This window comes from Salvelinus fontinalis, chromosome 37, assembly GCF_029448725.1.
Source record: "Salvelinus fontinalis isolate EN_2023a chromosome 37, ASM2944872v1, whole genome shotgun sequence".
In the NCBI taxonomy this organism is placed as follows: Eukaryota; Metazoa; Chordata; class Actinopteri; order Salmoniformes; family Salmonidae; genus Salvelinus; species Salvelinus fontinalis.
Genome location: NC_074701.1, coordinates 9,270,079 through 9,291,941, shown reverse-complemented (window position 1 = coordinate 9,291,941; position 21,863 = coordinate 9,270,079). Strand labels below are relative to the sequence as shown.

Below are 21,863 nucleotides of genomic sequence, written 5' to 3'. Positions count from 1 at the left end.
CCTGCAGGGAACACTCAACAATGATACCCTCAAACACCAAGTTAGGCAAACCTAATTTCAAAATAGACCATCATCACTGTCAATCATGAATGATAATTCTTCATGTTTTACCAGTGAAACTGAATCTGCATGCCAATAATTTGTGTGATTGGCATACAAAGAAGGAGAGTGATGGAGTGCTGCATCAGATGACTTGGCCACCACAATCACCCGACTTCAATTGAGATGGTTTGGGATGAGTTGGACCGCAAAGTGAAGGAAAAGCAGCCAACAAGTGCTTTTCAGCCAACAAGTGCTTTCCAACAAAAGCATTCCAGGTGAAGCTGGTTGAGAGAATGCCAATAGTGTGCAAAGCTGCCATCAAGGCAAAAGGTGGCTACTTTGAAGAATCTTAAATATAAAATATATTTTCATTTGTTTAAAACTTTTTGGGTTACTACATGATTCCATATGTGTTATTTCATAGTTTTGATGTCTTCACTATTATTCTAAAATGTAGAAAATATTACAAATAAAGAAAAACCCTGCAATGAGTAGGTGTGTCCAAACTTTTGACTGGTGCTGTATACAGTAAATCAATCAATAATTTGGCTGTATGTATTTTTTTAGATATAGACATATTGTAAATGTGTATTAGTTTCGTCACCATCTTTGTTGCAAAAATAAATACAAGTACAAACATAACTTTAAGCTACATATTATAGTCGTTTAGAGTCCAGTCCATCTGATCTGTGTGGCTCAAGGAAAGCTCATTATGCCCAGACAAACTGATTGCGGGCCACTGAGAGGATGATCTGTCACAGATCTCAACATCTAACTGATGAAATCCAATCACACTTCACTAAACACTAGAGTACTGGAAATACTGTTTGGATGAGCTGGCACTAGGATGAGCGGGCTCTGTTTCTGAGTATTTGCTCAGGGACAGTCCGTACAGTAAAAGGCTCAGAGGAGAGAGTGTGGCTGAGATTTCGAAGAAACAAATGGAGAGGACTATTTTTGTTTAGTTGCAAATTCTTTCCTGTTATTTACAATGGTAAAACCAAAAAATGATCTTGAATATCCTGGTTCGGACTTCCTTGTTTTATCTCCATCCCTGGATTTATTTATTATCTCAATGGGGTGGCTGCACCTCAAACAGTTGCTATTCACTGTCCTGTGCTGCTAAACTTCGGAAGTCTGCTTCAGTGGTACTGAATCACTGCTATTGGCTTGTTTGTTTACTTTCGCACCATCAGACCTCAGTGACAAAATCACCACAGATAGAGGGAACCCTAATTGTTAAACTTACTGGAGGAACTGTGGAAACTCAGGAGACTAACTGTAATGGCTAAAATGTTAATGGTGTATGGAGGATATGCAGTAAACAGACACGAGGCCAGAGATGAATAAACATGTTGAGCAGTGCAAATTAAATCAGTCTTAATGACATTAGTTTTCAAAACCGGATCCCTAGTTGATCACCTGCTCAGTTGTGTGTATAGTGTGACAGATTGATTGTTTGTTTGATTGATGTGTCTGTCTCCCGGTGTGTATGTGTGTGCAGGATGAGCAGCACGTTTGTGACGCTAGCGGAAGTGTTGGAGTGTCGAGGAGGCCCTCTTCTGGAGGACGAGGTGTGGTCCCTCCTCCTGGGCACTGCAGAGTCCCTGGTCGACGTCGCATACAAAGGTACGGTAATACTACTGATGTACTTACTCACTGCCACTGACGAATACTAAATACTACTCCAGGGCACACACTACAGTACTGTTCTTTAAAAACGACTAATGCTAATGTAGTAACTCAATATACTATACACACTACTTCTTAATATTACATGCTAACATTATACTAAGGGGATATGGATTTGTGGAGAAACATGATTTATTTAGAGACATTTATCAGGTATTACATGTCATTTCCACAGTATGTATTTCTGTTCACTTTTCAGGACATAACAGTATGTGTTGCATCATAAGCCCCACCTCCCTGCTGCTCTCGGCCACTGGAACACTGGCGTTTAAGAACTGCACCCTATCAGATGAGGCATGCGCCTTCACTGCGCCAGAGATGCTGCAAGGCCGTGCCTCCTCGACCAAACCTGCTATAGAGAAGGTTAGCATACACACATTGTGCCCAAGCCCCAGCTCCAATTATACTTAAAGTCCTTAAGGTCACCTTACCCTCACCAAATCCGATCTATATAGATCAGGTGTAAATGTAAACCTGACATTAGATTTGCCTCTATCGCAATGTGGTTTCTGATGTTGACATTAGTAGCAGTTCTGCTTTTGAGCGGTGTAAGTGTGGATTATCTTGGTTCACTACAGACAGAGAGAGGATTTATGATGTAATCCATCTCTCACATGGCCTTGGGCCAGCACCACTAACTAAAAGCATTAACACTGCTGCAGTAAGCTAAGTCCCTGCACTGACGCTAATACACAAGGGGGCAGCACTAACATGCTGTGTGTGTGTGTGTGTGTGTGTGTGTGAGGGGGGGGGGGGGGGGGGGGGGTTCTCCTGATGCAGTAGATGGCAGCACTAACACAGCAATGAGCCTCAAGTAACTTGAAGCAAAGATAACACACACATATCGCCATCCAGTGGTGCTAGAGAGGAAATACATTATCGTAAGTGCTGCACTTGTGTAGACAGTGCTTTGCCTGTATAAACCAAAACACAATACACAAGGATACACCATCTGCGGTGTTAATGTGAATTGTTTTGGCATGCAGGTTTTTTCCCCAGAAGGATTTAATGTCTGACTCATATTGAGTGCCATACTCTAATCTCTCTGTCTTCTACCAGATGCTGGTGTATTCACTTGGTATGACTCTCTACTGGTCTGTCGATTATCATCTACCTCAGAATCAGGTGGGTCCATACATTACTGTGACCCTCAACATTAATTGACTTCAAAATTGAGAAAGATAAAACTTGTTGAACAACAACTCGTTCTCTCAAGACTTTCTCTCAAGCATGTTCAGTCCTTCGGTGATTCCGGGCACCCCATCACACTTCTTTTTCCCTCCGTTGATATTGATACCTGGAGAGATATTGATACCTTGTCTTTCATCTTTATTCTTGTCTCTCCCAGCCGGTCCAGTTGAGTGACCACCTTAACAGCCTGCTACTGAGCATGTGCGAGGACCTGGCCCACCGCAGGGTCAATCTGAACAGCATCTTGGAATCCTGTGAGTCTCAGCACAAAGCCTCTCTCCTGCCTCCGCCCAACAGAGTCATAGGACAACTGGTGGAGGATGTCTTTCACAAAGCTGTGAGTGTGTGTGGGGTGGCGGGGTGTCAGCGTGTGGTGGTGTCTGTCTGTGTAATGCTGCAATTTTACCCGTGGAATGCTTTTCTCTCAGGTGGACCATGGCTCTGTGCCAGAGCCCTTTGCCCCGCTGAGTGGGAGGAGTCAGATGATCAGAGAGAGGCTTCACGGTAAGGACAGTATCTAAAACGGCCTCTATATCCCTCACAGCAAACCAGGAACATTCCCAGGACATTAGGCAACATTCCCCTTAAGTTGTAGTTAGTATGAAAAAAAATTAATTAGTATAAATAACGTCCCAGCATTCAAAGAATGCTTTGATCACCCAATATTTTTTGGAAGAAATGTTTGAAATTAAATATCCTTGGAATGTTCTCGTAACATTTACTAATGTTGTTCACAACATTTGTAAAAAACTGCCACAGAACGTTGCCCTAAGAATCTTATTAGGATGCCATGGAATGTAATAACACAATGTTCCGGTAATGTTCTGCCACAACATAATATGGGAGCAATAGAAGTGGTTCTGAGGAAACATTGCAAGAAAGTTCTGCTAATGTTGATGGATATGTTATTGGAAACACCCATAACAACAAGCAGGGAATATTACTTCAATGGTCTCGTAAAGTTATAGCGTTACGTTATGACATGATGATGTAAAAAACATTCCCAGAAACATGCTTCAGCAAATAGATCTGGATTCAATTCAATTGGTTCTGAGAAAACATGACAGGAATGTTCTGCTAATGTTCCTGGAGACGTCACCCGAAACAACATGCATGGAACATTCCCGCAAGACTTATGACATGATGTTCTAAAAACTCACTTTAAAGATAATGGAATTAATTATGAAAACATTGCCTTTATGTTCTGCTAATATTGATCCAGCAACCAGGGCTCTAAATAAAAAAATAAAAATCTATGGTAACATTGGTGTGACCGACTTAAAGGAGCTCAACATAAAATCTTGGAGCACAAGAAGATACAGTCAATATATTTTTACATTGACTGAGATATAGCATTTTTTAAGCACATGTTGTGCTCTAGAAAGTCATATTTTACCCTGTAAAACATTTGTATTTATTTATAAAAAGCTAAAATGTTGATACAAAAATCTGTCATTGAAATGAGTCATTTGTGGAATAATAGGTTTCTACATTGTGTAAAAGCACTACCTTTGAGATGCATTACATTGAAAGTGCTACACTGTTTCTTTAAGAGCATCACGTTTGTGAGTGATGGCCGTGAAGCCTATCATGCATTAGATCAGTCATTCATTCATCGATATGATCATTGATTTTCTAAATAAGGTATCCCTTTTCCTTTCTTTCTGCCCCCCCCCCAACTTTTTTTTACAAATATTTAGATATACTGGTAAAGTAACCAGGTTGTTAGCTAGCTAGCTAATGATGTAACATGACTGAACAATGTGTAAACAAATAGCTGTGAGGGGTTTTGGAACGACCCACGACATGGTTTATGAACAGTGCATAAAAATATACTTTTTGGTCCACCAGCCACTGTAGCAGGTAGATGAAAAAAGTATACGAGCCACTCAGAATTCTTACCAGCCAATACATGTATTCGCCATAATGAAACACACATTAAGAAATATATCGTTTTTCCAGGTTTTCGGATTTCCCCCAGTTGTTTTCTCAGATTTTCACTATTATTCAGACTTTTGTAATAGGAAAACAACAAAATTGGATCTTCTAAATCCTCAACAATGCTTAAACCACACCAGGAGACCGCGTTTGAGGTTTGGGGAAGAGAATTGAGCATCATTTGAGCATGTCAAGAGACTGGTGTTTGTCTGGCTGTGTTTCTGTACTGCATGCACAATTGCAGTTTGCAAAACTAAATACCAACCGATTGATACAAATCATCATGATATCCTATCATTCTGCCAGTTAAGCCTACTTTGCAATTAACATTTAATTTGGAACATTTTATGGGAAAGCCTTTAGAAATGACTGTTTCAGCATAACTACCACTTTGTGTAGCCAGTTAGACGCAGGCATTCCCATATAGTTACGTCTTCAGAAAGTTGCAAGAAATTCAAATCACTGATGCATTCTTTAATATTCTTTACATGTAGGCTTTGGATTGAACTAATCTGTGCTAACTTTTTTCGCTAAGGCACTCAGAAAACAACTGCACAGGGAAGCCTATCATTACATCAATTATTATCTGTGTGATTCTTTTCACCCATTGTTCTTTTCTGAATTATTATTTCTTCTTTCCTGAACATGGTCAAATAATTGGTAACTTTTTTTTCCGAATTTGGCACACAAACTAGATGCATGAGTAACTTGGCCCAAAGGAATGGCACCAATGGCCTAAAGGGGGTGCTGTTATCAGCAGTCTCACTTAAACCTCATATCCGTCACCCGTTTGACCTAGAGACTTGAATTGTTCAAATGTTTATAAAGGTTTTAAAGGTTTTTAAAGGACCCATAAGGTACACCTTTCATAAACCTTTCAAAAACATATTCTTGTGAACCACAAGTCCAAAAAACACTTCGGTATGTAGACCCATGGTAAATGTTTTAACTTAGTTTGAGAAAAACTAAGGGATTGCATAAGAGATGGCCGAGTTACTGATCAGGAAATAGGATTTTACATGTCCATTTAAATCCTTTGTAAATCCACTTCACAAAAGCCTATCAACTTGCAACTTTTCTGGGTCATCAATGACATTAAGTTTGGCATCGATATCTTTAAAAACAAGGAAATGATTAACAATTCACTTTATTGACTATGTAACGCTATTGCTTAAAATAATCATAACACATCTTCTCATAGACTACAAGTCCGATTCACTCCAAATGTGTTATTTTGACTCATCACAATAGTCCCTAATGAGTTTGAGAAAGTAACATTGATGCAATCCAAGATGGCCACACTATACCAGTAGATGCATATTAGCACATATGCTAAAATATGTTGGCCCATGAAACATGTCTTAACAAAAATCTGATGGTACGTATCCATTTAAACCACTGTAAATCCACTCCACATTGGCCTATCAACTTGTAACTCGTCATTGTTATCATGGACGTCGATGAACCACACTAAATTTGGTTTTGAAAAACAAGGAAACTATTAACTGAATGATTACCTGCTGCATTCAAAGATAACCAACCTACAGCACTAGACTAAACTGCACGTGCGCCATCCTTGTGGTATTGAGAGATAAACGTGGTAATGCTGTCATTGATTGCACATAAAGGAAGATAGTTCCTACATGATAGTACTTGCTTTGTTATCCAACTGTTCTTGTCCTTTCTGTCAAGCTGTGAACCCCATTCATTGCTGCTTATTTGTTCTTTGTCCCTCGAGTCACGGTAGCAACATTTTGCCCTCAAAATCTATTTCGAAGTATTTGTAGAGAAGATCATAGTCCGCAATTTTACATTTAATTAAGGTGTTTTGTGCAGTATAGCGCAAGTTTAAAAAATGTGCATGAAAACTAGTCCATGCACTGCAGACAGTCGAGTCAGCTGCTGCTGAGCTCAGGAATGATTTCTGAGAACATGTCTACTACTTCATCAGCAAGCTGTCAAACTATCATCATAGATGGAAAAATGAGCCAGATGTTTCACCGGATGTATAAATCTGATGCATCCGGTTGGCATTTCCACTCACCACCAAATATGGTGATGAGAGGAAGCCCAGTGCCCGGCATTGGGAGAAGACGGAGCGAGATGGATTCTGGCCGATATTCTGCAAATTCTCTCATCTATGAAACATTTGATCCCAATACAGTTTTCTGTTCCCAAAACTAGAATCAGTTACAGAGTGTACCAAGTTTGTAGACTTTACCCTTTGCCAAAGTAAAGAAATGTTTTAGTTAATGCAGAATAGGCGTTACCTAATGGAAATATGAAAAAAAATATGCTAGAAAGTGCCAATAGGTTCTCCCTAGCTCGTGCTTGGCTCTGCCCTCCTCCTTGCTTGTTTGATTAATTTGCTCCCATTGCAAACAACATGCTGTGGTCTAGTTTGGGTTAGTTAAAAGAATCTTTGCTACCGTAAATAAAGCACAAGCTACACGCTGTTTATCAGTGCCCAAATTCACTAGCTAGTAAGGCCAGGACAATACCAGTATTACGATACTCGTAAGTATCGTGGCTAGGAAACAAAACACAAAGCGGATTTAACTTTGTTAGGAAAACAGCCGTATCATTATGCTGTCATCCAGAGTTGCATTTATTCATTTTCCAAGCTATAGCACATAACATTTTAGCAGAAATGTTTTGCGATACTGGTATTGTCCCTGTTAGGTTTTAAATGAACCGAGTAAAATCTCACAGACGATTATTCCCCATCTTCTGGGAGATATGTCAAGTGTTTTCTGTCTGTTAGAAATGGGGGAGAGATTAGTGGCGTTGAAAGAGTATCCAACATAACAACACTCTGAGTCACATGTTGGTTAATCACTCTCTGCAGTAGATGTGATGCTATTATTACAGCAGACTTCCCTTCCGGTGACGTGGCCTCCTTTCTACAGGGATCTGTGGCTATTCTTTCAAACGTTGTGCCTACTTTGACAAACCCATCACTGAGAGTGGACACTATCTCTGCCACTCGCCATGATCTGGGTATGTGTGACGTTCAATTTAACTTCATAGTAGTCCCTATATTGTGCACAATTAGCTGTACTCCCTCTCCTACGAGCAATCCCCTGTAACAATAAACATACATGAGTGGTATCATTCCCCAGAGACTCTATTACCACTTCCTTAATCTATTAGCCACACAGATCTCAGCCCCAGTCACATTACATTCCATCTAACCCATAAGACGTTAGTCACTACCACTAATCCACTTCTATAGTTATAAACATACTAAAACATTCTCAAATCAATTAGTCAATTTCCACCGATCCCTCCTCTGGAACAATGATACACTTATGTTCCACGACACTTAGAAAACATATTGACTTGAACAGGGAAGAGAGAAAATGCATGTTTAATAATTTCACACCACCCTTGATGCGAATGAGATTGGGGATGCTAGTCTCCATGCCAGTCTCCTTCATCCTCATCCTCAGGTGTTAACGCAAGACACAGACTATGAGTTTTGAATGTAATTAATTGTACTGTATCATCCAGCAATCCTTTATCCATGTATTAATGCGCTTTAACGTTAGGATTCTGATGACACGGTAAAACGAAACGCAAGCTATCATCTAGTGGGTTCTCGGAGGACACTAAAATATAAAGGTTTCTAGGGAGAAAACCCCTCCCTAGACCCAATACATTTGAGCAGTGCACCCCCCTCACGTTGTGCTCTCCTCACAGCATTGGAGCAGCTCTCTCTCTTTTTCTCCTTTCCGAATCATAATTAAAACGTTTGAATTATCCAAACAAAATTTAGAAATGACAGTCCTTAGTGCTTTACGTTGAGTCTATCACTCAAATTCAAGCCCCTCAACTCGGAACACATTTTCACGGTTAGAGTGTACATTTACAAACGGGACCATATTTTACCGGTATTAAATGTTCTCAATACGGCTCTTATTTGTCCCCGTTTTACTGTCGCAGGTGGCATGTTAATGACAGATCTGTATCTCAATGCATTTTTTTTACCTATATTACCATGAATTTCCCAGTGTGTAGACCTCAAAAATCAACCTGATACCCCAAATAAACAGTTTAGGGCAACCCTAAATCAATGTACGGGTACAGTTGACCCCCCCCCCCACATCTTCCCAGCACTCATCTTCTGCCGTATCTTCATTTTCTTCTTCAGAGAGCGTTACAGTTCATCTTCCCAACGGCACATATGTAACTCATGCCTGTCACAGTTGATAGCCCATGATAATGTCCTGATTTCAATATCTGGGAAATAATCACACTTTCCCAAGCCTCTCACCTGAGCCACCACCATCATGTTCTTGGTCAAATGATCCCTTCCATGCATCAAGACACCATCTGTGTTCACCTTTGCATTACTCGAGACAGGACAGAGCAAAACAACAGTTTAAGACATTTCTGATTCTGGAAATCCAGACCATCTATTCACCATATGACAATTTATTACATTCCCAATATTCTTAATACCAAAATCTCTCAGACAAATGTCAAAGAGCATAACAACATACTGCTGAAACCATGTTTCAAATTGGCTTATACTCCCGTATCATACACCTATAGCGCCTCACCACAGAGTTACCAGGTCTGGGAGTTAGAGCGCTAACAATACAGCAAACCCAATCTGGTGAGATTTGTATCGAAACAAACACAAAAACAAGAACAAAAACAGTACACATATCACCCAAGGTGGGGAAACCCTCAATCCATTTGGAGTAGCTGTCAACCATTATCCACATATATTTTCCTTTTAAGTCCCCTTTGCATATTTACCAAGGCCAGGGCCCCAGGGAACTGGTCATTTCCCCTTTAAACACATGACTCACATCATGATTAAAAAACAAACAACACTATTAAATCAAAAATAAACTAATTAGAATAACACATCCAATTAGAACTCTTGATAACTCCATAAGGAAATAATTGTATCCCATAAGGTAATGGTAAAATAGACTAGAGACAGGTGTCCCTCGTTCATATTATACTTAAATCTCAGTTAACGTCGCAATCCTTTCTAGTGAGGTTGATCAGGCCTCACCAGAAAGTCAAGACAAAGGTCCTTCAACACCATTAAGTATTTTCTTTCCCTTTCTTTCCCTGTACTTCAGAAACCATTTAACAACATTTCAAACATTTCCATAAAATCGGCATACCCAGTTTAAAACCAAATTAAACAGACCCAACACACAATAAATCAAATACGGTATTGACACCACTAACACATATTCATAACCGGTGAGTTGTGTGTGCGTGCTGGTGTGTGTGGTAAACCGTTGAGCAAAAACACATAAATGGCCAGGTTTTACTTATCTGGGAGCTCCCTTTTACGGCCGTATCCAGATACCTTATACTTATCAAACTGCAGAATTTCATTAACTGCTCTCCGAACACAACAGTCTTGGGAAACATTCCAGAGAGAGGTAATGACACCCCATCCTCTCCTGGAAGAGAAAGTGCACATTTCGTAAGTATTCACTATGCTAATCTTAAATCAGCAAACCAACAGTTTTAATTACAAACAAAACATGATAATGATAAGTCCACTGTCCTCCCTCCAATCATTAATCGTTGATTTTAATCCACGTAAACATTTATGAATCCTTTATTTAGCATGTACTACCCTTAGGCATTTATCTTGCCACCAAGTCTAACGTATATGACTGGTCTCTCTTTTCCCCATGATTTTCCGTATCCAATGCACCTCAATGCCCATCATGTTCATGAACAAAAATGTTATAAGTACATTTTTGGTTTGGCAACCACAATGCTGTCGCTTGACAGAATTGCTTAATTTAATTAAAACTCCACTAACACTTACTCACCATATTAACTCCAATCTAATTTCTCGTGACCCCTCATCCCTTCCATCAATTCTATAAATCTATTTCAGAATAAGACAACATAAAATGTAAATAATAAGACTATATAAAATGTCTCACAAGATTAAACCCCCCCAAGGTTTTCTGAGTTTGCAAGGAGTGTTTGGCCTGGTAATTTTCAACGTTTTAGAATCCATTCCCCTGGCATTTCGCATAGATTCTACAACCCCAAAATCGGCTCCACTTACATCGCCATGTAAAATTATCTGGATATTGTTACTGGGCCTATGTTTAAATACAGGTAGCAGACGTATCCCTCTTGATGCTACCCCTGTTACCTTGCTAAATGTAACACTTTTCACTGTCCTAAATGTAGGCAACCATTTCTCATCGTAAGGAATCAGTGATATTTGATCCCAGGCATCTATTAGAAAGTTGAGTGAGACGTGGCCTCCTACGTCTCCCTTCACATAGAAACGGTCATCTATATGAACCACTATCGATCGAACCGAGGCCATGCAACGCTATGTGAGAGTGTCCTGCCCCGCTCCTCTCAAGAGTGTTTGCTGCTGGGGTTTTTTCAAAGATGCAAGCGCTTACATCACGGCATTCTCTCCGAATGCAGCGGGTGCAGTAGGCTCCATTACCATTTATCTGCCCAATGGCCCCACATCTAACAGGGCTTTGATGATTTGCTCTTTCATCCCTGTTTCTTTGTCTTGGGCCATTAAAACCACTGTTAGTGACTTTCACTGTAGCGGCATTGACCCATCATACAGCTGCAAAGTAATCGGAAGTCGATTTCACTCTCAAAGCATTGTGCTCTATTTCATCCCAATGAAAATGTTGGTCCACAACCCCCGCAACTGCCGTTTTGATAACAGGTTTCAAGCCTACCATCAAAATAGATGTACACATTCTATCAACGAATTTTGGGTTTATCGGTTTGTCTTTTTTGTTGATAGAATGCTGACATCAAAACACTGCTGTATTGAGCTTTTGCTTTTCTTTTATGTTATTGTCACAATTGCATCTCTGAATTCTTTATTAAATTGGAATTTTCCGTCAGCAGGGAATGGCTGACCAATTTTATCCATTTTGCAAAAATTTTCCCATTGTCGAGATGATTTGGTGGAATGCTTGTGGACCTCTTTCAGCGCCTCTATGACTTTATTCAACTTTTCTTCTTCTTCTCCTTTACAAGGAGAATCGGGGCCGTCGGTCACCATTTCAGTAGTTATTTTACCAACGCCTTTCTGGTGTCCAGGGTGTTTTGATCTCCTCACCCCTCTAATACACGCCAATTTGAACTATTTTTCAGGTAGTGATATCCACTTCCCGGACAGTAGTTACGGTATCGGTACCTAATAATTTGATCACTGGACCTGATATCTTGTATTAGAAACAATACTGAAGCTTCTGCCAATTTACTCCTGGAGAATACGGGTGACCTAATGTCTTATTCCAATGCTACGCCTCAAAAATCACTGTTGTTGACAACACACATTACCAAAATGATTCAGTTGTCTTCCTATTTCCACATAATCTTTCCCAGTTCCCTGCACCAATAGGGCAAAAACCAACCTCTCTACTGTTAATGCACACAACTCATGTTCACACAACGTTTGAATATCAAATTTATTTGTAAAGCCCTTCTTACATCAGCTGATATCTCAGTGCTGTACAGAAACCCAGAACAGCAAGCAATGCAAGTGTAGAAGCACGGTGGCTAGGAAAAACTCCCTAGAAAACTCCCCAGAACCAAGTAAGAAACCAGGCTATGAGGGGTGGCAGGTCCTCTTTTGGCTGTGCCGGGTGGAGATTATAACAGAACATGGCCAAGATGTTCAAATGTTTATAGATGACCAGCAGGGTCAAATAATAATAATCATAGTGGATGTCGAGGGTGCAACAGGTCAGCACCTCAGGAGTATATGTCAGTTTGCTTTTCATAGCCGATCATTGTGAGTATCTCTACCGCTCCTGCTGTCTCTAGAGAGTTGAAAACAGCAGGTCTGGGACAGGTAGCATGTCCGATGAACAGGTCAGGGTTCCATAGCTGCAGGCAGTTTGAAACTGGAGCAGCAGCACGGCCAGGTGGACTGGGGACAGCAAGGAGTCATCAGGCCAGGTAGTCCTGAGGCATGGTCCTCCGAGAGAAAAATAATTAGAGAGAGCATACTTAAATTCACACAGGACACCAGATATGACAGGAGAAATACTCCAGATATAACAAACTGACCCTAGCCCACTGACACAAACTACTAAAGCATAAATACTGGAGGCTGAGAGAGGAGGGGTCGGGAGACACTGTGGCCCCATCCAACGATACCCCCGGACACGGCCAAACAGGCAGGATATGACCCCACCCACTTTGCCAAAGCACAGCCCTCACACCACTAGAGGGATATCTTCAACCACCAACTTACCATCCTGAGACAAGGCCGAGTATAGCCCACAAAGATCTCCGCCACGGCACAACCCAAAGGGGGGTGCGCCAACCCAGACAGGAAGATCACGTCAGTGACTCAACCCACTCAAGTGAGGCAAATATATTTTTTTGTGGCTTTCCTCCAGAATTTATAGACAACCTTATCACCATCCACATTCCCTCCTGTTGTCCTTCTCCATGGACAACTTCTTTACAACCTGATGTACTAGTACACAAGCATAACAATTTATCCATATACACACACACTCTATGGCCTTACGGCCACCGCGGCTGGGACTTTTACCCCCCTTTACAGGTATAGTAGGGAACCAAACCCACTCTGGATTCACCCTCTAGGACACAGGTGTCAAACTCATTCCATGGAGGGCCGAGTGTCTGCGGGTTTTCGCTCCACCCTTGTACTTGATTGATGAATTAACATCACTAATTAGTTAGGAACTCCCCACACCTGGTTGTCTAGGGCTTTATTGAAAGGAAAGACCAAAAACCTGCAGACACAAGGCCCTCCGTGGAATGAGTTTGACACCCCTGCTCTAGGACTTACCCTCTGCAGGTACCAGCCTGCTCGGGCTTCCCTTCCCGGGACTTACCATAAAGCTGCGATCGGTCGTAATACAATAGGACTACTGAATAAGCTCAGGCTTTCTAGGTCCGTATCCTATAATTGGTTCAGCCTACGACTCATCTCCCCAAGATGTCAGAATGAGTGATAACAGGTATAGGAACTGTGCCTACCTTGTTTTTGGTGTCGGCTCCTGTTTCACTGATTCTGAATATCTAGTTTGACTGTAAATCGTGGTGAACCCTGCTCGCAGCGCCAACTGTTAGGTTCTAAATTAAACGAGTAAAAACTCACAATCGATTATTAAAGCTCGAAACAAGTTTATTCACCCAATGCATCAGACAGCTCAACAGACAAAGACATGTTCCCACCAGCCCAAGTGTATACATACCCCAATTTAGGTGAAGTTGCCTCCTTCCCTCTAAACATTACATCTTTATTGCTAGGCAGGAAGTACAGTGATCTGGGTAGTAAAGTATACCTTCTCCCTTAATGTGACCTGACCTGGGCCCTCATTCCTCACTAATCCACAGCTCTCCACCCTTATCAGTGACCGCAACCATGTGATTGCCTTACCCTTACTCAATAACATTCCAAGCCCCTGGCTTATATCCAACCTTAATTGCCTCCACCATATGCATTCCTCCTACAGATAACCATTCACTTCTGGTGTAGCACCCAGACTGTGGCCCTTCTCCTTTCCATAGGATACAATAGGATACCTCTAACAATAACGTGTTCTGACAGAATGTCAACATTCTACATTCCCCTCTCTCCCTCAGTGACATGAATAAGGATATTTCCTGTTTTCAAGTTTAGAAGTCAGAACCCATCAGTTCCATCTCTGTATTTGTCAGTTAAGGTAGCTAGGAGCTAGCAGGCACATTGAGCAGGCAGACCACGTTAGCTAAATAAGCTTATCAAGTCACTGGCGAGTGGCGACGTATGTGCTTTCAGTGACGTTTTGTTTTTACAACTTTCTCACTATCTACTACCGGAGTGTGGTTCTGTCTGGCAGTGTTTCATAGTGAATCATCTTACACAACAGGTCGCGGCGGGACACAAGATGCTTGCGAATGGGTTGTCAATTTTGGAATAATGACAAGTGTCACTTGGGATGCAAGTGCGGATTGTATCAATTCGCATTTTACCCAAAACAGTGAAAGACTCGAGTGATCACTATCAAACAAGTGGCCACTCCACAAAGGGCTTCGGGGCCAAGTGTTCTTTCAACATAACATCAGTGACGTGTTGTCTTATGTAAACAAGTCCAAGGCGCTGCGTAGCCTAATGGGCAGGCATGTCTCATTGTCAGCACATTTGTTTCCCTGTGCATGGCAGTTCTCCCAAGGTGTTACCATCTTGAGTTAGTGGGCAAGGGTGCATTATTGAAAGCACAACCCAACCCTCAAATATCCAAGAATATCCAAGCTTCCCAAAATCTCGCAAATCTCAATTTTGGAAAATACTGACTTTATGACCCTACACTTTGTAGTCAATATTTACACTAAAATCAAGTTTCTGACTAATATCGATGGAACATAGACCATTGGTTTAAGATCTGATAACATTCAGTATAAAACAATATGATTAAGTAAAGAAAATTAGAAAGGGGGAAAAATACTTTTCCCATGTCACTAGATGGGAGGGGTTAAGGGTAGCTGAAGGGTGGGACAAAAAAAGATAACTAAATGTGAAATGTGCCGTAAAATTGATATACACTGAACAAAAAATATTAACGCAACATGTAAAGTGTTGGTCCCATGTTCCATATGCACAAAAAGCTTTTTTCTCTCAAATGTTGTGCACACATTTGTTTGCATCCCTGTTAGTGAGCATTTCTCCTTTGCCAAGATAATCCATCCACCTGACAGGTGTGGCATATCAAGAAGCCGATTAAACAGCATGATCATTACATAGGTGCACCTTATGTTGGGGACAATAAAATGTGCCGTTTTGTCACACAACAGAATGCCACATATGTCTCATGTTGAGGGACTAGCTAGTTTGCAAGATGTTGAAAACTATTTAATTCACCCACCCCACTCTGTAACTGTTACCCGATACTCTCGACGCCAGCTAGCCAAATGTTTACCTTACTATCTAGCTTAACGGTAGCGTTGTCGCTAGCATACTAGGCTATCTATCTATCTAGCTTAATTCCTAACCTTGCTTGCAATGACCACAGCTAGCGAAATGTTTAGATTACTAGCTAAATGGTTAGCGTTGTCGCTAGCTTGATTTCTAATCTTGCTTGCCTTGGTATTTGCTATTACCTAGCAGGCTAACCAAACAAACCAGACAACATGTTTGATAGGATGCAGCTATCTAGCTTGTTTCAACTCTGATTTGCTAGCATTCGAGGGATGACTGTTATCATAAACATTTGTGACTGACCACCTGGCTTCGGTCTTTATGTAGCAAAATTTGAATCGTTTTTTTTTTTTTTTTTACATTGGATAAAAGTAGAGACTCAGAGCTACAAAATTGTATATCATCCATGGCATTTTTGAGAAACAATGGGAAAGTAATTCTACTTTTAAAGTTGATACACTTGTAAACTCACTTTTGAGAAAATGGCCATTGAACGTTTTGGTACCTACTAAAGATCTCTCCTTTTGTCTACACTCATTCAGCATTGTTCACACCCTCTTAAGCCAGCCCCACCCATCTCTTTAAGGATTCACATGAGGTCATGTGCTAAAGACTAAAAGTGGTGGTAGCCTACAATAAGGAGAAATTCCAGATAAATAGATACAGTTGTCTAAATTGATGGGTCATGTGAAAGAAATGTTATTACCCCCAGCCACATCCAGTGGTGGAAAAAGTAATAAATTGTCATACTTGAGTAAAAGTATAAATAATTTCAAATTCCTTATATTAAACCAGACAGCATAATTGTATTTTTTTTAAATTACCAGGGGAACAATGTATTTAAGTATCAAAAGTTAAAATAGAAACCATTTCAACTTTCTTAAATTAGGCAAACCAGACAGCACAATTATATTATTTTCTATTGATGGATAGCCAGGGGCACACTGAAACACTCAGACATCATTTACAAACAAAGCATTTGTGTTTAGTGAGTCTGCCAGATCAGATGCAGTATGGATGACCAGCGATGTGCTCTTGATAAGTGTTTGAAATTGGACAATTTTCCTGTCAAAATGTAACAAGTACTTTTGGGTGTCAAGGAAAATGTATGGAGAAAAAAGTCCATTATTTTCTTTACGAATGTAGTGAAGTAAACGTCACCAAAAATATAAATAGTAAAGTAATGTACAGATACCACAAAAAAACTACTTAAGTAGTACTTTAAAGTATTTTTACATCACTGCCAAAATGCCTTCACACCATATCACGTTTTATATGAAGGGATCGGGAGACAGGCGCAGGAATGCGTAATAGTTTTTTTTTTTTTTTACACCCAAATTACGGCATGCCGTGTTAAGGCACGCGGACGAAGACCAAACAAACACTATACAAAACACAGGTTTGAACCCCAAACAAAAGAGCGAGAAGTACCTCAAATAAATAACACAAGCGCACAATGATTACCACATGGGATGAGACCCGTAAACATCTGCGCAATCCACAATGACACGAAAGACAAAACACACAGCACAAGTACTCACACGAACCTTGTAACAATAATCGACAGGACAATGGTAAACCAAAGACACACTTATACAATTACTAATCACTGGGAATAGGGGCCAAGTGTGCGTAATGAAAGTTCCGGAGGGATCCGTGACACATCCAGTACATTAGCATACTTTATATACTGTTACACACGCACTTATCACATAGTATTCCATACATAAGTTAAGGCCATGCAACCTGAGTTGAAACCTGAGTGAGGTGCACATGTACAGTACATAAACAGATGCGTGCGCCATATATTTAAGTGGTGGACACTTGATACGGTCACATGATATTATTATGGTATATCACAAAATCATGTTATGACCACACATCAATATTAATTTTCTATATCAATATTTTGCTAAGTCTTGCTAAGTGGGTGGACTCTACAGAATGTGTAAACGGTACAGCCAAATGGTTATTTTCATAGTAGCAATATCAGAAATAGATCAATATAAATAAAATATATAGTGTGTACAAGGACAATAACGATATCAGTGATAGACGAGGTAGTTAAATGCATACAATCAGGGGTAAAGCAGGAGAAAAAAATAATAGTAGCAGCAACCTATGGCGTGTGTGTTAGGAGAGAGTCATTTGAATAGAGGCACTGCAGATAGTGCTGATGACTGGTCCGTCCGAACCACGCATGAACAAGGGAATCTATATTTGGAGAGCCTGTTTCTGTCCTGCCCTTGACTTTGGTGCAGGGCATGTGATGTCTACCTCTTCGTCGCAAAACTCCCTGATCTTGTCAAAAGATGCTGTGTCCAGTCCAGGTGGTGCTTTTACAGGCAGACCATCTATGGGAGGAAGGATGTCAGCGTTGCGCAGCTGCTGAAACCTAAGCCAGACAGTCCGAACGCTCCTTGGCGACAACAACCTCAGGCTCCAGAGCATTGAAGCTGTAAAACAGGGAATAACACAAAAACACATCTGAAGACATTACAACCCTGCACAACATCAATTCACCTCCGAAGTGTAGGTAAGAATAACCTCATACAAAGAAAAAGAATGTAGTACCTGAAGTCCTGGTACTAGTTTGATCTGTGGCAGCGACCTGAAGTACGGAGTCAGGTGTTTTTGCCAGCCATAGCTTTCCACCAGCACCGTACTTTCCTCCAGTCCAACCAACTCTGGGATGTTGACCCGTCACAGTGCTGTGCTTAACAACACCAGCAATTTCAGACAAAGTGTTCACACTGGTCTTTCTGAAGCACAAGTCAGGGGCAAACCTGGTGTGGCCTGTGATCAGGAAGTGAAGGTCCAGATTGTGGTGGAGCTTGTGCATGGTCCACCAGGCACAATATCAGAGCATAACCTTATTCTGGCCACTGCAGTCATGACTATTCAGGTCCACAGGTGTGTTCAAAAATCCATAGTTGAAGAAATGGTGCATGTAGTTGATAACTGTGCTGCTCCCTTTGCTTGCTTGGGCCAGCTCTCTTTTTGATGACTGTATGACTGGTGGATTAGAGTCAGGCGTGTTCTACTGATTAATGTTTAAAGACAAATTCCAGATACAAATATTTTAGCATTATTATACAATAGATGCGAAATGGCATTCTAAGAACATCACTACACACAGTTCATATGTTCTTTGTTAGTTAGTTCATTGTTAGCCAGCCAGCCATTGAACTCCACCTGGCTAGCTAACAGCAAGCTTTAGCTTGCAATGAAAACAACTTTCAGACAGAATTGGAAACGTATAATATCTGAATCTGTAGCTAGATTCTTACCTGTATACATGGATGAAAGTTTCACAGGAGAAGCAACATATTTGCAGTTCTCCATGGCTAACATAATATCTTTCGAACAAAAACTGCAGTACGGGAGCAGCGCATTTTATAGACATAAGATGCAACACCGACCAATCCAAACTCATCTCTCGGGCATGTCCAGCCCATTCATTATCTCAGCCAATCATGGCTAGCGGGAAGGTTGCTGACTTTTTCCTGTGGCTAATCCAACTAGGCTCATAATTTAACAATTTTATTCGTATTTACAGATGACATACAAGTTTGATATTAAGGCACATGAAAGTTCAGAAGTTCGAGAAGGCATTTCTGCCAAAAAACGCATTTTGATGAAAAATACTTTTTTTATATTCAAAAGGATCTCCTGTGAAGTCGTGACTTGCGACATACGCCTAGTTTCCTGAATCGGATCACATTTGTGTAGTGCAAAAATAAATGGATCCAAGTATGTTGGTAATTCATGTCATGTCCGACTACGGCTTGTCCATGTGCTAGCTAACAACAACAAACCCAGATGAGCTAAATGTAAAAACTTCCAGTAGAAATCAGCTACTCAATAGCTAGCTAACATAAGCTATATTATAGCTCTAAAGGATAATGTTTACTGTTAATGTTTTGAAATAACATATATTTATTTGATTGTACAGTTGTACTCAGAAGTGTACATACCCTTAGGTTGGAGTCATTAAAACTCGTTTTTCAACCACTCCACAAATGTATTGTTAACAAACTATAGTTTTGTCAAGTCGCTTAGGACATCTATTTTGTGCATGACACAAGTAATTTTTCCAACAATTGTTTAGACAGATTATTTCACTTATAATTCAATGTATCACAATTCCAGTGGGTCAGAAGTTTACATTACACTATGTTGACTGTGCCTTTGTTGACTGTGCTAATTGACATATTTCGAGTCAATTGGAGGTGTAGCTGTGGATGTATTTCAAGGCCTACCTTCAAACTCAGTGCCTCTTTGCTTGACATCATGGGAAATCAAAAGAAATCAGACAAGACCTCAGAAAACAATTGTAGACCTCCACAAGTCTGGATCATCCTTGGGAGCAATTTCCGAATGCCTGAAGGTACCACGATCATCTGTACAAACAATAGTATTCAAATATAAACACCATGGGACCCCGCAGCCGTCATACCGCTGTGGAAGGAGACTCGTTCTGTCTCCTAGAGATGAACGTACTTTGGTGCAAAAAGTGCAAATCAATCCCAGAACAGCAGCAAAGGACCTTGTGAAGATGCTGGAGGAAACAGGTACAAAAGTATCTATAGCCACAGTAAAACAAGTCCTATATCGACATAACCTGAAAGGCCGCTCAGCAAGGAAGAAGCCACTGCTCCAAAACCGCCATAAAAAAGCCAGACTACGGTTTGCAACTGCACATGGGGACAAAGATCGTACTTTTTGGAGAAATGTCCTCTGGTTTGATGAAACAAAAATAGAACTGTTTGGCCATAATGACCATCGTTATGTTTGGAGGAAAAAGGGTGAGGCTTGCAAGCCAAAGAACACCACCCCAACCGTGAAGCACGGGGGTGGAAGCATCATGTTGTGGGGGTGCTTTGCTGCAGGAGGGACTGGTGCACTTCACAAAATAGATTACATCATGAGGCAGGAAAAGTAGGTGGATATATTGAAGCAACATCAAGACATCAGTCTGGAAGTTAAAGCTTGGTCTCAAATGGGTCTTTCAAATGGACAATGACCCCAAGCATACTTCCAAAGTTGTGGCAAAATGGCTTAAGGACAACAAAGTCAAGGTATTGGAGTGGCCATCACAAAGCCTTGACCTCAGTGCTATAGAACATTTGTGGGCGAAACTGAAAAGGCGTGTGTGAGCAACGAGGCCTACAAACCTGACTCAGTTACACCAGCTCTGTCAGGAGGAATGGGCCAGAATTCACTCAACCTATTGTAGGAAGCATCTTCAGAAGGTCCTTTGCTGTTGTTCTGGGATTGATTTGCACTTTTCGCACCAAAGTACGTTCATCTCTAGGAGACAGAACGTGTCTCTTTCCTGAGCGGTATGACGGCTGCGGGGTCTCATGGTGTTTATACTTGCGTGTACAGATGAACCTGGTACCTTCAGGCGTTTGGAAATTGCTCCCAAGGATGAACCAGACTTGTGGAGGTCTACAATTTATTTCTGAGGTCATGGCTGATATGGCTGATTTATTTTGATTTCCCCATGATGTCAAGCAAAGAGGCACTGAGATTGAAGGTAGGCCTTGAAATACATCCACAGGTACACCTCCAATTGACTCAAATTATTTCAATTAGCCTGTCAGAAGCTTCTAAAGCCATGACATAATTTTCTGGAATTTTCCAAGCTGTATAAAGGCCCAGTCAACTTAGTGTATGTAAACTTCTGACCCACTGGAATTGTGATACAGTGAATGAAAGTGAAATAATCTGTCTGTAAACAATTGTTGGAAAAATTACTTGTCATGCACAGAGTAGATGTCCTAACCGACTTGCCAAAACTATAGTTTGTTAACAAGAAATGTGTGGAGTGGTTGAAAAACTAGTTTTAATGACTCCAACCTAAGTGTATGTAAACTTCCAACTTCAACTGTATATTCTATACATAGTCTTAGCAAGTACAAGCTCAGCTTTTCTAGCTATAATATTTAGCTATCTAGCTTTTCAAACGTTTGCCTAGCTAGCGAGCTAGCATCACATTTAGGTGATAGAAAAAGGGTCTTTGGTTTTAAAATTGGGAGGGACATAACTTGGTGGGGGGTCCTCCCATTTTTGG

The 21,863-nt window shown here is 40.8% G+C and overlaps 1 protein-coding gene across 1 annotated transcript in view; it reads left to right on the top strand.

Annotated features, from left to right (window-relative positions):
• The first annotated feature begins 1,547 nt into the window (after positions 1-1,547).
• The window catches only part of LOC129836081 (tyrosine-protein phosphatase non-receptor type 13-like), a 101,012-nt gene continuing 80,696 nt past the window's right edge, over positions 1,548-21,863 (top strand). The window contains exons 1-5 of the mRNA XM_055901853.1: positions 1,548-1,671; positions 1,934-2,097; positions 2,794-2,859; positions 3,083-3,313; positions 3,354-3,429. Coding sequence (XP_055757828.1) covers positions 1,548-1,671; positions 1,934-2,097; positions 2,794-2,859; positions 3,083-3,313; positions 3,354-3,429 — 661 coding nt within the window. The remainder of the gene's footprint in view (positions 1,672-1,933; positions 2,098-2,793; positions 2,860-3,082; positions 3,314-3,353; positions 3,430-21,863) is intronic.